The sequence below is a fragment of the Peromyscus maniculatus genome, chromosome 1, assembly GCF_049852395.1.
Source record: "Peromyscus maniculatus bairdii isolate BWxNUB_F1_BW_parent chromosome 1, HU_Pman_BW_mat_3.1, whole genome shotgun sequence".
Taxonomy (NCBI): Eukaryota; Metazoa; Chordata; class Mammalia; order Rodentia; family Cricetidae; genus Peromyscus; species Peromyscus maniculatus.
This window is the reverse complement of record NC_134852.1, coordinates 129,684,222-129,704,339: the sequence shown is the minus strand read 5'-3', so window position 1 is coordinate 129,704,339 and position 20,118 is coordinate 129,684,222. Positions and strand designations below refer to the sequence as shown.

Below are 20,118 nucleotides of genomic sequence, written 5' to 3'. Positions count from 1 at the left end.
AAGCTGTGCTGAGGGTGACAGGTTCCATTCACCTCCAAGGAATAAGGACTGGGCGGGGTGTGGGGTGGCAAATGACATTTGAAAGCCTTTGATATCTCATAACGCAAATTATTAGTATTTTCTCTCAAGTTTAAGGTACTCATTTCACAGAGGAAAACATCTAGTGAGGACAAGAGGCAGGGGGAAAGTTCAGTTCAGCACAACACCAGAGCCGAGCTCATGTTCTCACTGCTCTTTGCCCCATCTCCTAAACTCTTGCACAATTTAGTGTCCAGTGTGAGCACTCTGAGTTGGATGGTGTTCTTCATTTATGTGTGTTCATGTAAGTGTGGGTGGAATGTATGCACGTGTGTGTGTGTGTGTGTGTGTGTGTGTGTGTGTGTGTGTAGGACGTAAGAAGGCAACCTCAGGTGTCGCTCTTCAAATGCCATCTATCCTGTTTTTGAGATAGGATCTCTCACTGCCTTGGAACGTGCCAAGTGTACCAAGCTGGCTAGCTGTTGAGCCACCTGTCTTTGCCTCCCTATGAACATGATAAGATAAAAAGGTCAAGTATTGAATCTACTTTTAAAAACAAACTACTTGTTTTAAATAGGATAAGTAATGAAATTTTTTGTCTGAGTTTATCAAATGTTACTGGACTGGACATTGTTAATGTATATAATGGAGTTTTTTTGTCTGAATCTGTCAAATGTTAATGGAGTAGACATTGTTAATATAATTCTTGACTGTATATATTGTATATACTTATTGGACATAGTTTTTCTTGTATTAGTTATAAGCTTTTTTTAAATTTTAGACAAAAGGGGGGGGAATGTGGTGGTATTGTGTTCCTCGAAATATTGTGCACTCTAATAAACTTATCTGGGGTCAGAGAACTGAACAGCCACAATATTAAACATAAAGGTTAGTCGGTGGTAGCACACGCCTTTAATCCTAGCATTCCAGAGGCAGAGATCTGCCTGGATCTCTGTGAGTTCAAGGCCACACTGGAAACAGCCAGGCATGGTGACTCAGGCCTTTAATCCCAGAGAGTGAACCTTTAATCCCAGGAAGTGATGGCAGAAAGCAGAAAGGTATATAAGGCATGAGGACAAGGAACTAGAGGCTGGTTAAGCTTCTGGGCTTTTGAGCAGCAGTTCAGCTGAGACCCATTTGGATGAGGATTTAGAAGCTTCCAGTCTGAGGAAACAGGATCAGCTGAGGAATTGGCAAGGTGAAGTGGCTGTGGCTTGTTCTACTTCTCTGACCTTCCAGCATTCACCCCGATACCTGGCTTCAGGTTTGATTTTATTAATAAGACTCTTTAAGATTCATGCTACATCCCTATAGCTGAGGTTATAAATATGTACCATCATACTTGGTATATATTAGCTTGGCTTTTGGGGCTTTTTTTCTTTTTAATATGATCCTGGGGGTCAAACTCAGGTCTTTGTGAGATATTTCCGCAGCCCTGAAATGCTTCTTGATTCCACTTCTCAGTTATCACATCCCATAGAAGTTAATTGTTGGTTATGATTTAGGGACTGTACTTAAGTTTGGAGTAGGTGTGGCCCTGTTGGAAGAAGTGTGTCACTGTGGAGGGAGGAGGGCTTTGGGGTCTCATATATGCTCAAGCTACTACTCAGTGTCTGAGTCCACTTCCTGTTGCCTGCATATCAAGGTGTTGCCAGTGCCATGTCTGCCTACACACCTCCATGTTACTTGCCATGATGATAATGGACTGAACTTCTGAACTGTAAGCCACCTCAATTAAATGTTTTCCTTTATAAGAGTTGCCGTGGTCATGGTGTCTCTCTACAGTAATAGAAACCCTAACAAGACAAAAGATGATTGACAGCCAGAACTATCAATAAGAGAAAGTCAATCACTATAACCTGATAAGTGCATACCAGAAAAATCTAGAGATGTAGGCCTGCATTGACTTCAGATTTGGTATCTTCTGCAGTGTTGGAGTGGAGGCTATACCTCACATCATAATGTGAAATGTAGTTGTGAGTTATTTTATTTGAGCATCAGTAAAAGATATAGAGTATGCAAAAGTGAGATATTTGGTAGCAAAAATAAACAATACTTTAAACAAAGTTTTGATTATGAAAAATCTCTTAACACAGCGCCCAGCACATAGTAGTAGGTGCTTTAAAAAAAAAACTGCAAAGTCTCCTTACACATCTATCCTTACTAAACAGTTGACTTCTTTTTTAAGGTATTTTTTCTGTAAAAGGTTTTTTTTTTTTATTCCATATTACATACCAACCACAGTTCTGCCTCCCTCCCTCCCGCTCACCCCCGACCTTTCCCCCCACCCCACCCCCATCCACTCCTCAGAGTGGGTAAGGCATCCTATGAGGAGTCAACAAAGTCTGGTATATCAAGTTGAGGCAGGACCAAGCCCCTCTCCCCTACATCGAGGCTGAGCAAGGTATCCCTCCATAGGGCTCCAAAAAGCCAGTTGGGATAAATCCTGGTCCCACTGCCAGTGGCCCCACAAACTGCCCAAGCCACACAATTGTCACCCACATTCAGAGGGCCTAGTTTTGTCTCCTGCAGGTTCCCCAGTTGTCAGTCCAGAGTCAGGAAGCTTCAACTAACTCAGGTCAGCTGTCTCTGTGGGTTTCCCAATCATCATCTTGACCCCTTTTCTTATATAATCCCTCCTCCCTCTCTGAGTGGACTCCAGAAGCTCCACCCAGTACTTAGCTGTGAATCTCTATATCTGCTGTGGATATCGCTCTGTATAAATAAAGTGCTGATTGGCTAGTAGCCAGGCAGGAAGTATAGGCAGGACAAGCAGAGAAGAGAATTCTGGAAAGTGGAAGGCTGAGGCAGAGAAATGCTACCAGCCACCCGCCATGAGTACCAACATGTAAGATACTGGTAAGCCATGAGCCATGTGGCAAGATATAGATTTGTAGATATGGGTTGATTTAAGATGTAAGAACTAGATACCTAGAAGCCTGAGCCATTAGATCAAACAGTTTAAATAATATGAGTCTGTGTGTTTATTTTATAAGTAGGCTGAGGGACTGCTAGGACTTGGTGGGAGCTGGAGAGAAACTCTCCAGCTACATACATCTGCTTCCATCAGTTAACAGTTGACTTTTAATTATCATATCATTGTCTAGCCTCTGCAAGCAATCAGGTTTGTGACTGCTAGGCAAAGAAAAAGTAAACCCCTATGGGGTTCTCTTTGTTCCATCCTCCAAGTCTTGTGGGAACTGCCAAGCTCTGGTGGTCGGCACCAGTCCCACCAATGAGCCCTAACCTTGCTCACTGACCTGTTCGCATACAAGCCACGCAGCTCAGCCACCAATCTGGGAGTCGTGGAAGCACCAGCATCATTCTGTCTCCAGGCTTCAGGCCACACACACCCTCTAAGACATTTGCTGCCTTCCTGGACTGCTTCCCCAGCTCCTCAAAGGTCCACTTGACTTCTGCTCCTGAGCCATTCACCCACCAGAATGCAGGATTTGGTGGCCGGTTCCCTGCCTGGACAGTGGGTACAGCCAGGAAAAAAAATTAGAAGCCATTGTTGGGTGTTTTTGCTCATTTGTTTTTAAGAAATCATATTTTTATAATAGTTAGGTGTTCACCGAGTTCAAAAATTAAAATGATGGGCCAAGGATATAACTCAATCAATGAGTTCTTGTTTACATGCACAAAGCCCTGGGTTTAGTCCCAGGACTGAGTGAACCAAGTACTGTGTAGCATGCCTGTAACTACTCAGGACTTAGGAGATAGAAACAAGAGGATCAGAAAGGCAGGACCATCTTTAACTACATAATGAGCTTAAGGCCTGTCATGTCTATATGAGACCCTCCCTCATAAAACTAAAAGCCAGCCAGCCAAACACGAAACCAAAGGCTCCCTCCTTGTACTTCGGAGAGTGGCCAGTTTTGTTATTACATATTCTCCCAGTGTTGAGTTAGGCAAACTTAAGCAAATTTCACATATCAACTTTTTGAACGTAAAAGGTAGGATGATTTACGCTGTCCTGTGTCCCTCCCTGTTTAATTAAAATGTTACTCACATCACCTGCTAATTACCACATAAAAGCACATAACACATTGGTCTTTAGTGTAGTCCCATAAGTTGTATAGCAGTATCACTTATCGTTGCTTTGATTAAAATATAAATGCCATGGCATTTCCTTAAGGCATGCCTTCCTTAAGGCAACTTCAGGAAGAGTTCATTTTGACTTGATGTCTAATGTCGATGTATATGATGGTGGGGAAGGCACAGTGGCAGGAGCACTGATCCAAGAGTACACCTCACACACACAGAGAACACAAACTGGAAGTGGGCAAGGCTGTAACCCTGAGAGCCTGCCCAGGGCTTTGTCATAGTTTTTTTCCGGCATATGCATGACCCTGGCAATGCTCTCAGATCTAATCCCACAGTTTCGGAGATGTTCAGGAGTGTACCGGAGGCTTTCAAAGCCCATGTGCCTTTCTCAAGCCTAGCCTTTCCTTTCTTTTGCTTCTCTGTTACTCTACTAGCTTTTGGCTTATTTTTCCTTCCCCATGTGGGCATCTAACACTTCCTCTGCTTCATGCAATCACAAAGTTAAACTATTTGCCTACAGTTGTTTTTTGACAAATGGCTTCCTGGGACTAGACTTTTCTTACTGGTTAAGTTCCAAGCTGTGTCAAATCTAGACAGCCTTGCAAAAGTAACAGTAAGTCAGTTGGCTGTCCAATACTGGATGGTCACCCCTGAAAACATACATACAAGTAATACTGTGTAGACTGGGAAAGTTATAGTTAGGAACATAAACATATACATATATGCATGTAACAATGAAAAAAGAGGATATGAGTTTGGAAGAGAGCAAGGAGGGATATATGGGAGGGTTTGGAGAGGATATGTAACTATATTATAATCTCAAAAGTAAAAGAAAAAGATGGAGAGAGCAACACCAAACAGTAATTATTGGAAATGAAGCTCTGAAAGCTCTGGCACCAATCTTCGCCTTGTGAGGCTGCCAGGCTCCACTGGGGACAAGGACTGCTGTTTTCCAGGGCTTCTGGGTGACTAGGAAGTTGGGTCAGGACAGGGAAGCTTAAAATGGCTCCCTGTTCAGGCTGAGGTTCAGTGACTGCTCTAATGAACATGGGGTTGCCAGGGCTCCGCTGAGGTCTGGAGATGCAGATTCTTAGTCTTTCTCAGCGTTGTGCTTGTCACTGTGGCTTTCAGGAAGCCGAGAGCTTTGGGAAACCCCATTTCCTTTTTATGACTTACTCCTGCATTTTTTGTTTTTATGCTCAGACGACCTCTAAGAGGTCAGGTATTGGGGCAGATAACTTTAATCTCAGCAACTGGGGAGTTAAGCCAAAGAATCGTTAATTCAAGGCCAGGCTGGGCTATGTAGCAAAAGTCCTGTCCCAAAGAAAACAAGACAAATGCCAAAACAAAACTCCAAATTCAAAAGCTAGATAAAACATTGGCCTAACAGGTGCAAGGCTCTGGACTTTACACTGGAAAAGAAAGGCAAAGAAGGGAAAGAAAAAAAAAGAACTCACTCTTTGCAGATAGCCAAGGATGGAGCATTCTGGCTACGAGTCACAAACATGCCTCGTTTATCACTCGCTACAGCTTGGGGTAGCAGGTGCCTTGATTCCTAGTTGCAGATGAGAAAGTCAAGGCCTAGAGATCTCAGGGAACTTGCCCAAGTGCACACTTAAGTATGTGGATAATGTATGTGTGGTGACTTCAAAAGGCTGCTTCTGAGTCTCATTCATCCTCTCCCTGTGGTAAATTTACCAATTTACCATATTCAGTGGCAGTGTGGTATTCCTGCCTCTGGTGGTGGCAGAATTGACAAGGTTAAAAGTAACACAGATAAGATAGGAACAGTGGATCATGCCTGTAATCATGGCACCTGGGAGTCTGAGGCAGGAGGCTTGCTGTGAGTTCAAGTTGGATATAGTTCCAGGCCAGCCTGAATTTCAGAATAAGACTATCTCAAAAACAAAGAAACAAACGCTGGAGGCAGGCAGGCAGATCTCTGTCTGTTCAAGGCCAGTCTGGGCTATATAACAAGTTACAGGCCAGTCAGGGCTACATAGACCTGTTTTGTTGTTGTTATTGTTGTTTTTTCTTTTTTTTCTTTTTTAGAGCAAGCAAACAAAATTAACTCTAAAATTCCTTTAGAATCAAAATTTATATTCTCTTATTACCAGTAAATTATTAGTATCAAATATAATACAGAGAGATATCCATAATAGGCACATATAGAAGAGAAAATAAAGAAGCGCATGCAGATAAGACATACAATGAGCAGGGCGGTGGTGGTGCACACCTTTAATCCCGGCACTGGGGAGGCAGAGCCAGGCAGATCTCTGTGAGTTTGAGGCCAGTCTGGTCTACAGAGCAAGATCCAGGACAGGCAACAAAATGACACAGAGAAACCCTGTTTCGGGGGGCGGGGGGGGGGGATAGACACACAATGGAATGTGTTTGTTTATTTGTTTTTGTTCACATTTAGGTGAAAAGCTTTGACCTTGAGCTCCTGCTTCTTCTGCTCAGAAGGAAAGTGTGTATGAGTGAGAGATGGAATATCATCAAAGCAGAGCCCCTTCCACTTAGTGGATCCCCAGCAGGAGGATGAAGAAGCGTGACTGTCTGTGTGGTTTGAGCTCCGGAACCAGCGACACTTTAAGCCCTGTGCCAGGTGCTTGCGTCTGGTTCATACCACTCGGGTCGGATTTATTCCCCTCAGGCTTCAGTGCTAACAATTCTGAGTTTTAGAACTCGCCAGGTTCCCAGGTCTCAACGTTGAAATGCTCCTGTCTTATAGCCTTGAGTCTCACTGCAGTGTCTGAGGGACTTCAGATGCCTGGGTGGGACACCAGGGCAGGGTGGGCCTCACCTTTTCCAGCCGACTCCACTCGTCCAGCACATTGTGGGCAAAGTTGAAGTACTCAGGCACTGGCTGCCTCCCCAGGCTGATGGCTTCCCAGGTGGCCACAACCTCAGGGACAGGTGGAGGTGGTGGCTGCCTGTGAATCCTGCAGACTCCCCAGGAACTCCTCAGAGCCTGGAGGACCAGGCCTCTCCGCCATAACCTCATGTCTTCTGTTGCCTCCTGCCTGTCACCAAAGAGGAGAGACTGTAGTCTTGAATTCTTGAATTTGGGTTGAGGTTTGTGACCAACCCTGAGAGGGGCATAGCTCATACCAGCTGTGGGACACATCATTGGCTTCATTCTGCTGTGACGGACATTGGCAGAGTCTCCTCTCTGAACCGGAAATACTCTCCTACCTCTCTCTGTGTGGGGGTCTGCATGTATCTGAGGTCATCCGTTCAGAGGCCACTTCTCAAAACTCAGGCCTTCAAAGGGATCCCCCAATAGCAGTAATTTTGCTATTGTAATTAAAAAACTTTAATGTGTAATTTGTGTGTATGTGTGTTCAGGTGCACATATATGTTCAGGTACATGTGTTCATGTACATGCGGAAGCTGGAGGAAAACCTTGGCTGTTGTTCCTTAGCCCCTTTTGCTATTGTTGGGACAAGGTCTCTCATTGGCTTATAACTCACCAGTTTGGCTAGGATGACTGGTCAGCACACCCTACGAATCCACCATCTCCAGCTCTTCCATGTAGATTCTGGGGATCAGCTTAGGTCCTCATACTTCTAGGACAAGCACTTTATTGACTGAATTATCTCCCTAGCCCCTTCACAGGTATTTTAACTGTTTTAATTGGTCTATAATTACACAGATTTAGGGAGCACACTGTGACATTTCAGCTCCTTTGTGCTGTGTGTGTGTGATGGTAGGTCAGTGTAATTAACATAGCTGTCACCTCCAACAGCCCAACACTGCCCAATAGAGACAAATTACTAGCCACACATGCAACGCACAGCTTTCTGCCACTTAGATGCAGAAAAGTAAAAAGAAACACGAGACATTAATTAGAGTGATATCTCTTACTTAACCAGGTACATGAATAACATTATCGCTTCAACATGGCACCCCTGTGAGGAGAAATCATTTAGGAGATATTTGTATTTTTGCACCAAGTGCAATGCAATATGCACTTCACACTAATATGCATAGCTAGGTTTAGCAGAGCTGTGTGTCAAGTGCCAGGAGCTGCCAGTGGGCAGTGCATGGGCCTTGAAACACAGGTGGTCTCCAGAGTCTGTGACAGATGTGGAGCCCCAGCTCACATCTGTGAGTGTGACTCTGCATGTTCCCAGGATGCTAGATATATCACCTGAGTGGTGACACTCCCAGTTTCGGTCCCTTGGGCCAAGTTCCTCTAGTGATAACACAACAGGGCAACATTAAACAATGACAATGTGTTTCAACAACAGGAGAAACCCATTCCCACAACCACTGAATGAATGATTGTTCTTATTTCACACCGATAGATTGCCCAAGCTTCTGGAACTAACCGTTCATGGTCCTGTAAGCAACCCTTATTAAACACACAGGGTTCCAGAAATAATAACTTAAAAGAACAAAAAATGTCAGAGTGAGTAGTTGAGGAGAAGGGGATTGGTGGGGGCAGAGAGGGAGAAAAGGTGAGGATGGGGATGATTATTATGAAAAAGCATTTTATATGTGTCTGAAAAAGCCGTGGTGAAACCCATTATATTGTATAACAACATATGCTTAGTCAACAATAAAAATTATGAAAAAGCTCTTCATTAAGCCTTATAGACAACTCTGCCGAGAATGGTACTCTCTCCACAAGAGGAAAGGCGACTCCCAAGCTTCACTTTCCAGAAAAGTCTGAGTTCAGGCTCTGTCGTCGCTGCTAACCCTAGGTTTGGTGCTTAGCAATCCCCGGCATCATCCCTGTGTTCTGTCCCACACCTTTTCCTTTGGCTCTTCTCTCCTTAGTGGCCACACTCCAGACTCTCCAGGCCTTTCCCACACTTTCCTAAGGTCACTTCATGCTGTGCCTATCCTTGACTTCATCACCAAAGACCTCTGGGCAAGTGACACCTGCCAGTGAAGAATTTCTTGTTCAGTTACCTTGTTTTAAAATCCAAGGTATCTGTGTTCCTCTTCAGCAGCAGGGCAGACCTGAAGGCTCCTGAGAAGTTCACGCAGAGGCTGAAGAAAGGATTTTGACCCAGAGCTTTAGCCCCAAACACAGCCCGGAGAGAGGATTAGAAGCCAGCCAGGGACATGCAGTTTCAGCTTTCAACCAGTCAGGACATCGTGAACCAGTGAAAGCGGCTCCCTGCCAGTTTCCCTGGCACACAGTGCTGACAAGGCCGAACCCTGACCTGGACTTGGCCTCCTCAGGACTAGGACATTTACTCCCTGGAATTCAGGCCAACAGCCTGAAAATGGAATAAGAACTTTGCCCTGCTTTAACAGAAAGGACACAAAGCCAGACCCCATCTGTTTCCTACTTGAAGACCTCCCCCCATCTCCAAGCTTAAAGATGGAAAGTGAATGAGCAGCCTTGCTAAGGATGAGAGCAGATTCTTTGAGTTAATGAAATGGCTCTTGGATGGGAGCCAGGGCAGCCCAATTACATAAATTTGCTGAAAAAAGAAGAAGAAGAGAATTGGATCTTATCTAATAAAGCTGTTGAAATTAGATGAAAAGCCTTCTAAGGGTCTCTGTTTCTGCAAGGATCAAAGCCAAAGTTGAGACATGGATGCACAGTGGACTGTTTCCTTGAGAACAGCAGCAGAACCCGTCCTGATCCCCAGCCACTGAAAGGCAGATGGTGTAGCTGTCACCAGAACCTGCTTGAGAGGCTCCCAGATTCATTTGTGTCACCGACTTCCCACTGTGAAGGTTCCTGCACACCTATGTCTTCCTGCCCAACTATCCCTGCTACATCGGTGGTACTCAACCTTCCTAGTTTTCTAGCTCCTTGTGTTGTGGTGACCCCAGCCATAAAATTATTTCCATTGCTACTTCATAACTGTAATTGTGTTACCATTACGAATGCCATGAATGTAAATGTCTGATATGCAGGATAGCTGATATGAGACCTCAAGGGGGTCACGACCCACAGGTTGAGAATTACTTTTTTTTTTTAAAAAAAAAAAAAAAAACCTTGCTTGTCAAGGTCTTACTTGGAATGCCACAAGACTCTCCCTCAGACTAGAACTGTCTCCTTCAGCCATCCTTCCCCACACCTCCTTTGACCACCATTTCTTGCTAGCTTTTCCTTTCTAGGGCAGACCACTTTTCTAACACCATATATTTTTAGTTAATTCTCTGTGTTTATCTCCTTCACACATGAACTCGTGCAGATGTGGGTTTGGGATCCTCTGCACTCCCATAGACAACTGCACTCAGGACATTTGGGGGAGTTCATGATTATTCGATGAGTTTATAAGTGGTAAAAGCAAGATTCATTCAATATTTTTTCACTGCCAGATACTGTCCTGGGGCTTTCCATGAGGAATAGGTACAAATTGATTTCTGACACTATAGGTATGAAAAGGTGTGTTTTGCTTTTGTTTCTAGAATAACATCTAATCTGGTGAAGTCCCCCAACCCCAGCAGCACAGGGGGACCTCAGAGCATCTTCCTTAACACTAGAAGGGGACGAGGGGTTCTCCTAGAGAAAATGCTGGACCTCACACAGGGTATCTAGCATTAATGGTGCCATCCTCCCATGTCTCATTTGTTGGTCAAGTCAACCTGGCCCACTTCTACAAGGGTAGCTTCTTTTTTTCCTGATCTAACTTGGCCACAGAATCTTTACTGGCCCTAGGCAATAAATGTTTGAATTTGCAACAATTTCTAGAGATATGATCTTCATGCTCAGGTATATGACAAGTGAGCTGTCTTCAGGTGAGATAATTTTAGTATCTCTATCTCTGTCAGTATTTGATAAGAGCTAGGGCATCTAAGGCCGAAAACTCTGGCCATAACCATGTCATACTAATAATACAAATAGCTTTTATTTAACAGATATTTTCTGGGTGTCTAGCATATGCTAGGCAAAGGAAATGCATGTAATTTAGGAGGAGAACGCAAGTGCAAAGGCCCTGAGGTAGGACCGTGGGTATCATATTTGAGGAAGAAGGAGGAGGTTGATGTGTCTGGAGGACAGTCAAGGAAAGGCACTAAGAAGGCCTGGGGTGTGGCTCAGTGGTAAAATAAGAGGTAGAGTACTTGCTAAGTATATGAAAAGCCCTAGGTTTGATCCCCAGCACTTTAGAAGGGGAGGGGAGGGGAGGAGAACAGAGGGGGAGGACTGAGAGGCGGGTAGCGGCGGAGATGGAAGAGGGTGCTTACTGCCTTCAGTACACTCAGCTGCTCATTTTGCACCTATCAGCTTGTTTAACCCTTCCCATATCCAGTGAATTCCATATCATTGAACGGTAGAAGAAACCAAGCCTCAGAAAGAGTAAACAACATGTTTAAGGTCACATTGCTTAGGATGGTGCAGGCACTCAAACTCCAATTCATAGGCACTCTATACTCTACAGCCAGTTGGGCTTTTGGCCCCAAAGAAACTCTTGTCCCCGGTGACCATGGGTACATTCTTTCAGCAGGGATGCTATGCCAGGCCCCTCTTACACAACAATGGCCCATTCTCCTCCAGCCCCCCAGCCTGGCCCTCTAGAACCCCAGAACTCAGAACACTGCTTCAGAGGCAGCTGTGGCCTCCATGTGCTCAAGTAGGAACTTCATTTCTGCCCCTGGATTCCTCGGGAACACCCATTAGTAGACAGGTCCTGCTCTCATCACAAGGGGAAACATAAGGCCTGCTCTTCAGACTCCCATACCCCCTCTGAAGTGCCACAGAGCTGAGTGCCCCAGCTCAACGTGGCCCTACAGCCCAACAGCCAGAGAGTAATCCAGCTCCTTGCAGGTATGAACTTGCGGAACAAGACCACTTTGATTGACAGGTGACTTTCCTTTTGTCGAGCGAATCTTATATTTAAGATGGCTACGCATTAGGTTCAGTGCAATGGCTTTATAGGCTCAGCATAGCCCTACCACAGACCTATTAAGTCAGAACCTGCTGGGTATGGACTCAAGCATTAGTACTTGTCAGAAACTCCTCCAGGAAACTGTACTGTGTAGTGGTAATTGAAAACTCACTCAAATAGGCCATGGACTTTGTTGTGGGGATTAAATGAGGCCATCCAATCACTCACCTGTCACTGAGCATCAAAACAGGTCCAGGCATGGTTCTAGGAGGTGGGGAAACAACTACTAACAATTCTATTCATTTATATTTAACAACTTTAAAGATCCAGATGCAGTGGTGTATTATCTCAAATCTCAGCACTTGGGAAGTTGAGAAGGTGGGAAGATCAGGAATATCTAACCAGTCTGGGCTACGAAGTAAGTTCCAGACCAGCCTCAGCTACTTAGTGTGACCATGTCTTTAAAAAGAAAGTTCAAAAAATGAAACAGGCAGTACCCAAGCAAACAAAAGTAAACTGAAATATGAAACAAACACTGGTGACTAGGAGGGCAAAGTGATACAGGTGGAGGTGAATGAGACCAAGTGGCCTTGGAAGCCTCCTCACCTGATAGCTGGTATGTGAGCTGGGTGGCTCCTGGTGCCCATGGGTGAGTACTCTCAGCAGGGGGCTTCTATGTAGGAATCCAAAGGATCCTAAGACTCTCAAGAGGTGAGACAGACAAGTTGTAGGCAGAGGCAAAGTCCTAGAGTGGGGTGGGGAAGGGACCAAGGTCACAGGGCATTAAGGACAAGGTCTAGAAGCACTGGACCCAACAGAATTACACACGCTTTGGATAATTCATACTGGCAGATCACAGGAACCTTTCCATAAAGAGAAGCCACTTGGTCTAGTTCCTACTAAAAATGGAGGTCTTTGACTGCTGTATGTGTGTCGGGGATTGAGGACTACAAAAAATAGAAGACCATCCGGATAAGAGCCCATGGCGGTTGGAATCTGGGGGTCTTGGTGGAATCCTGATGGACAAAATCCCACAAAAGGCTGCTTGGGAACACCCCCTTTAGTGTCAGCTCTTCTTATCCAGGAGGTTTCCATTCCAGTCACTTTCCCCTGAAGTGGGGACTGACATTGAATCTGCGCTTGGAATTTTTAGGACTGAGCAGGTGAGAGGGCTCCAGCAGGGCCCACAAAGGATGCCAGCCACAGAAACAGGCAGGTACAGAACGAATGAGGTCCACACCCAGGTAAATGAATGGGCAAGGCACAGGCAGAGGATAACTGGGGGCACAGTGCCAGCAAGGGTGCAGGGACGATGTAGAGGAAGCTTGGGTTTCAGGGGACTCTCAATAGAGAGAGCAAGGGGGTGGAAGTGATGGCTTGGAAGAGGGACTACTTCGTCTCCACTCCTAGAGAGTGTAAACAGTGCATTTATTTGTTTGCTTCAGCCCCGTGTTCCCTGAACAAAGATTTCTACCATCACCCTGCTTTAAATGCTGAACTGTCCCCTTCCTCCGTCACTTTTCAACCTTTCCTACTGGCTTTTGTCCCTCAGCCCTTCTCAGCCTCCTCCTCGCTGTCTTATCTGCTTATTTCCCAGCAGAACACAAAGACTCTAGTCTGTTCTGTTCACTTCTGTGGCTTCTGTGCTTAGAAGGGAAGGCAGCATGCATCATGACCTCAAAAATACTTAGTGAGTGAACAAATTGTTATTTATTAAGCACAATGCTATTTATTAAGCGGCCCTGTTTATCATACGAGAGAAGCCAAGAGGCACAACAAAACCCACTATAAGAGCTTATTAAGGGAAGGGAATAGAAGGGGTGTGCATAGGCCTATGGAATGATGGTGCAGGAAGAGAGGGAAGGAGCAGGTGGAACCCGCTTTTATAGGTTCCTCCCCATATGTGCATATGTGCTTATGTAGCTATGCCATGCATGCACGTAGATTACGTGACCATGCTTCATGCAGATTATGTGATCACGCAGCACATGGATTGTGTAGGACGTAAGGCCCTAGGATGACTAAGCATCTTGCCTGGCTACTGGACAGCGCATGCATGGTCATGTAGCTAGGGGAGTGGCTAGGAATTCTAACACAAACGAATGAATGAATGTGGTAGTCTGAATAAAAATGGTCCCCATAGGCTCATAGGGAGTGGCACTAATAGGAGGTATGGCTTTGTTAAAGTAGGTGTGGCCTTGTTGTGGGAAGTGTATCACTGGGCATGGATTTTGGGCTTCAAATGTTCAAGCCAGGTTCATTGTTACTCCTTCTTCCTACTGCCTATGGGTCCAGATGTAGACCCCTCAGCTACCTTTCCAGCGCATGTCTGCCTCAGTGCCACCACACTTCCCACCATGATGACAATGGACTAAATCTCTGAACTGTAAACCAGCCCCAATTAAACATTTTCCTTTATAATAGTTGGCATGGTCATGGTGTCTCTCAACAGCTACAGAAGCCCTAAGTAAGACAGGGAATGAATGAGTGAGACAGCAAGGTTGACATGGTGAAGGCTGATGATGGTTTGAATAAGAATGACCCACATAGGCTCATAGATTTGAATGCTTGGTCACCAGAGAGTGGCACTATTTGAAAGGATGAGTAGGCGTGGCCTTGATGGAGGAAGTGTGTCACTCGGGGTGGGCTTTCAAAAATTTCAAAAGCCCAAGCCAGACCTAGTGGCCCTCTCTCTTCCTGCTGGCTGTGGATTGAGATATAGAACTCTCAACTTCTCCAGCACCATGTCTGCCTATGTGCTGCCAAGCTCCCTTCCATGATGATAATAGACTAAACTTCTAAAACTGTAAGCAAGTCCCAATTAAATGCTTTCCTTTATAAAAGTTACAGTGGTCATAGTGTCTCTTCACAGTAATAAAAGTCCCAACTAAAATAAAAGTTGGTACCAGGGACTGAGGTATTGCTGTAGCAGGCCTAACCATGCTGCTTGTTGGGACTTTGAATTAGGAAAGCAATTGAATGCATTAATTGGGGCTTAATGGGCCATCCTAGAAGGAACATGGAAGACAGTGTTTCTGAGGGTGATATGGAGCATGAGGGACCAACTCAAGAAGTTTCAGAGGAGAAGAATATTAGTAAGTGGCCTAGAGACTGTTCTTGTGATATTTTGGAAAAGAATGCAGCTGCTTTCTGCCCTTGTCCATAAAATCTGCCTGAGGCTAAATTAAAGAGTTTTGGATTAATGGCACTGGCAGAGGAGATTTTTAAGACAGCTTAGTATTGACTTTATCACTTGGTTATTACTGGTCAGTCTTTTGCAGATCTATAGTGAAAAGGAGCAAGCTGAGAAAGAAAAAATACAAAATGTACAGTTTGAGGAAAAAAGGAACATCAGGTAGGGTAATTCAGCTAAGTCCTGTGTTCTAGGAGATAAACAGATTAAGAAATGAAACAAAGGGGGTGGTGACTTCAGGGCAAGACCCCATGCAGCTAAGCTTCCAACTTATGAAAAAGAATTACAGAAAAGCATAAGCAGTGAAAGAAACCACTGGATTCAGAAAATTGATGAAAATGTTTGAATGAGGGGGCCAAGTTCTAGCCCCATCAAGCATCAGAACTTGATAGTCTCAGCCATGTGGTTCTGGCTTTAGAGAATAGAAGAAAGGCATTATGGAACCTTCCTCTGAGACTAAGGAAAGCCACTGAAGCCAGGCACATGTCAGGGGTGTCCCTGCATGGAGACTCAGAGAGGCCATTGTGTGAAGCTGTGAAGGTGAAGCCTGGATTGTGTTAGATACCCCAAGATGTTGGAGATGCCAGAGCTGTTCAATACCTTCCATGAAGAGCTACTAACAGTGAGTGGAACCAGCCCAAGAGAGAGACATGTGTTGCAATCAACAAAGCTGAAAGGAGCTGGAGATCTGAAGAGCTCTTTGATATCAGACATGGAGATGCAGAGTTGGGAATTTGCCCAGCTGGTTTTTGGTTTTATTTTGGTCCAGTATTTCCTCACTGTACTCCTTTTCCACCCTTTTGGAATGGTATTGTACATTTTGTGCCATTTTATGTTGGAAGTGAGTGATTTGCTTTTTTTGATTTTGATTTTACAGGGGGTTACAGTTAAGAGATTGCCATGAGTCTCAGAAGAGACTTTGAACTTTGGACTTTTAAATAGTTTTGAAACTGTTATCAACCATGGAGACTTTTGAAGCTGGACTGAAAGTACTTTTAAATTATGATAGCTACAACCCTATGGGGGCCAGGGAGTGGAATGTGATGGCCGAATAAGAATGGCTCCCATAGACTCATGTATTTGAATGCTTAGTCATCAAGGAGTGGAACTATTTGAAAGGATTAGGAGGTGTGGTCTTGCTGGAGGAAGTGTGTCACTGGGGGAGGGGGGTATTTGAGATTTCAGAAGTTCAAGCCAGGCACAGAGGCTTTCTCTTCCTGCTGCCTTTGGATCAAGATGTAGAATTCTCAGCTACTTCTCCAACACCATGTTTGTCTACATCTTGCTCCCTACTATGATGATAATGGACTTAAACCTCTGAACCTGTAAGCCTGTTCCAATTAAATGTTTCCTTTATAAGAGTTGACATGTTCATGGTGTCTCTTCACAGCAATAGGACACTGGCTAAGATAGTGAGCTTGTCTTACCAGCTAGTAGGGTCTGTTCTCCATGATGTAGACCTGGGGCTTTGGAAGCAGATAGAGTACCTGCCTTAAGCAAGGTAGAAAGTGAGGAATGACACCTGAGGTTGTGTCTCTGACCTTCACATACAAATGATAGCTTGCACCCACCCACACATTCACACATATGTGTACAATACTACACACACACAATACACATACAAAAATTCATGAGATTATCCAGAAAATTTGTATACTGCCTAGATAGTTGATGAAACAAGATGTTATTATTTCATTAAACATCATAATCGTACTTTAAAAATTCCTTATCACTTATAAATTCACATTGAAATATTTATAGGTGATATATTGAATGCCTGAGAGATGAGCTTCACAGTAACTCAGCAGAGAGTTTATAAGACTATAAATGGAATAATTTGTGGTGCTATGAACCTTAGGAATGAGTGTCTTGAGGGCACATAGTGCCATTTTCCCTATTTTGTATGTGTTCAAAATTTCCCAAGTAAAGAGCTAAAACAAGAACAAGTTAAGAGCCATCTGGGAACCTTTGAAGTACATAAACATTTGGGTCCTGGGCTGTCTAGTTTTATGACAACTTGAAACAAGCTAGAGTTAATGAAGAGAAGGAGTCTTAACTGAGAAAATACCTCAATAAGATTGGGCTATAGTCAGGCCTGTAGGGCATTTTCTTAACTAGTGACTGATAGGGGAGGCTCCAGCCCATTGTGGGTGGGGCCACCCTGGTTTGGTGGTCCTGGATTCCATAAGAAAGATTGAGAAAGACATGGGAAGCAAGTCAGTAAGCAGAACCGCTCCATGACCTCTGTATCAGCTCCTGCCTCTAGGCTCATGCCCTATTTGAGTTTCTGTTCTGACTTCCTTTGATGATGAACAGTGATATGGAAGTGTAAGTCAAATAAACCCTTTCCTTCCCAGCTTGCTTTTGGTCATGGTGTTTTATCATAGCAATAACTATAACTAAGACCAGTCCCATCCTGAGTAATTCTGAATTAATCTGAGTTTGGCTGGAGTGGGGTATCAGTCATGTCATTTAAATTTTCCAGAGGATCCAGGGTTAAGAAAAGAGCATTGACATGGATTAGTAGGATTAGCATAGTAAAAATCTCAATCTTACCAAAAGCAATCTACAGATTCAATGCAATATCAGTCAAAATTCCAACAGAATTCTTCATAGACCTCAAAAGAGTTGAGTACTGACTCAATATCATAGGAAAAAACAAAAAATCCTGGATAACTAAAACAATCCTGTTTAATAAAGGAACTTCAGGAGGTATCACCATCCCTGACTTCAACTCTGCTATAGAGCTATAGTAATAAAAACAGCCTCTTATTGGCATAAAAACAGACAGAATGATCAATGGAATTGAATCAAAGACCCTGACTTAAATCCACACATCTATGAACACCCAATTTTTGTCAAAGAAGCCAAAATTATACAATGGAAAGAAGAAAGCATCTTCAACAAATGGTTCTGGCATAACTGGATGTTGGCATGTAGAAGAATGCAAATAGATCCATATCTATTGCTGTGAACAAAACTCAGATCCAAGTGTATTAAAGACCTCAACATAAGTCCAGTTACACTGAACCTGATAGAAGAGAGAGTAGGAAGTAGCCTTGAATTCATTGGCACAGGAGACAACTTCCTGAATATAACACTGAGATCAACAACTAATAAATGGGACCTCCTGAAACTGAAAAGCTTCCGTAAAGCAAAGGACACTGTCAATAAGACAAAACGACAGCCTACAGAATGGGCAAAGATCTACACCAACCCCACATCTGAATAAAGGCTGATCTCCAAAATATATAAAGAAACTAGACATCAAAATACCAAATAACCCAATTAAAAAATATGCTACAGATCTAGACAGAGAATTCTCAACAAAAAAAAAAAATCTCAAATGGCCAAGATACACGTAAAGAGTTGTTCAGCATCCTTAGCTATCAGAGAAATGCAAATCAAAATGACTCTGAGATACCCATCTCACACCTATCAGAGCAGCTAAGATTAAAAAAAAAAGCTAATGACAGCCTATGTTGGAGAGGATATGGAGTAAGGGGAACACTCCTCCACTAGGGTGCAAACTTGTACAGTCACTTTGGAAATCAATAATTGATATGGTGGTTTCTCAGAAAATTGGGAATCAATCTACCTCAAGACCCAGCCATACGAATCTTGGGCACATGTCCAAAGGATGCTCAAACATACCACAAGAACACTTGTTCAACTATGTTCATAGCAGCATTTATTCATAACAGTCAGAACCTGGAAATAACCTAGATGCCCCTTAACCAAAGAATGGATAAAGAAAATTGGTACATTTACACAATGGAGTATTACTCAGTGGTAAAAAAAAAAAAAAAAAACGACATCATGAAATTTGCAGGCAAATAAATAGAACCTGAAAAAAAATCATCCTGAGTGAGGTAATCCAGACCCAGAAAGACAAACATTGTATGTACTCATTCATGAGCGGATCTGTAAAATAAAGAACAGCCAGGCTACCATCCACTGCTCCAGAGAGGCTAGGTAACAAGAAGGGCCTAAAGAGGTATGCATGGATTTCCCTGGGAAGGGGAAATAGAAGAGATCTCCTGGGTAAACTGGGGGTGGGTGGGGGTGAGGGAGGATGGGAACATGAGGGATCAAGTTGGGTGGGTTGGGAATGGGATAGAGGGGGAGACGTAATGAAAGAGATGTCTTGATGGGGGCTGCATGTAGGGATTAGGAAGAAACCTGGTACCACAGAAACTCCCAGGAATCCATGGGGATAACCCCAGCTAAGACTCCTAGCAACAGTGGAGAGGGTGCCTGAACCGGCCTTTTCCTGTAATCAGATTCGTGACTACCCTAACTGTCATCAGTGAGCCTTCATCCAGTAACTGATGGAAGCAGATGCAGAGATCCACAGCCAATTATTGAGTGGAGCTCCAGAAGTCCTGTTGAGGAGAGGAAAGAGAAATTGTATGAGCCAGGGGGTTCAAGGTCATGACAGGGAAACCCACAGAGACAGCTGACTTGAGCTCATGGGAGCTCACAGACTCTAGATGGACAGCTAGGGAACCTGCATGGGACTGACCTAGGCCCTCTCCATGTGGGTAATAGTTATGTAGCTTGGTCTGTTTGTGGGGCCCCTAGCAGTGGGATTAGGACTTGTCCCTGGCACTTGAGTTGGCTTTTTGGAACCAATTCCTCATGATGGGAAGCCTCACCCAGACTTGATGCAGGGAGAGGAGCTTTGTTCTGCTTCAACTTGATATGCCATGCTTTGTTGACTCCCATGGGAGGCCTGACCCTTTCTGAAGGGAGACAGAGGAGGAGTGGATGGGGGGTAGATGGGAGGTGGGGGGAGGAAACAGAGCTGTGGTTGGCATATAAAATAAATGAAAAAATTAATAAAAAGAAAAGAGCATTGAACACTCAACAATATGTATAATCTTATTGTGTTTGTTTAAAAATATGCAACAGGTATTTTCAACATTAGTGGGGATTCATTACCAATGAACAGTTTTCTCCTCAGAGGGATCATAGGATAGATCTTTATTTTTTACTTGACAAATTTGTGTTGTTGCTGTTTGTTTGAGACAGTATCATACCATGTAGCATAGGCTG

The 20,118-nt window shown here is 44.0% G+C and overlaps 2 protein-coding genes across 5 annotated transcripts in view; one reads left to right on the top strand and one right to left on the bottom strand.

Moving 5' to 3' along the window:
* Acsm5 (acyl-CoA synthetase medium chain family member 5) overlaps positions 1-9,268 on the bottom strand; it is a 28,347-nt gene extending 19,079 nt beyond the window's left edge. Inside the window, exons 1-3 of one of the 2 annotated variants that reach the window (XR_006074818.2) lie at positions 8,989-9,226; positions 6,872-7,091; positions 3,279-3,489 (exon numbers count right to left, since the gene is read on the bottom strand). Coding sequence is in view for 1 of the 2 variants with exons in the window: in XM_006985701.4 (XP_006985763.1) it covers positions 3,279-3,489; positions 6,872-7,072 (412 nt within the window). In the remaining variant the exon portion in view is untranslated. Of the gene's footprint in view, positions 1-3,278; positions 3,490-6,871; positions 7,092-8,988 lie in introns of both variants that reach the window. The other variant, XM_006985701.4, reaches the window with a different exon arrangement.
* A 2,270-nt stretch (positions 9,269-11,538) lies between these two features.
* The window catches only part of Pdilt (protein disulfide isomerase like, testis expressed), a 37,182-nt gene continuing 28,602 nt past the window's right edge, over positions 11,539-20,118 (top strand). Inside the window, exon 1 of one of the 3 annotated variants that reach the window (XM_006985700.3) lies at positions 11,539-11,806. Coding sequence is in view for 1 of the 3 variants with exons in the window: in XM_042282557.2 (XP_042138491.1) it covers positions 11,809-11,843 (35 nt within the window). In the remaining 2 variants the exon portion in view is untranslated. Of the gene's footprint in view, positions 11,844-20,118 lie in introns of all 3 variants that reach the window. The other 2 variants (XM_042282557.2, XM_076551134.1) reach the window with 2 other exon arrangements.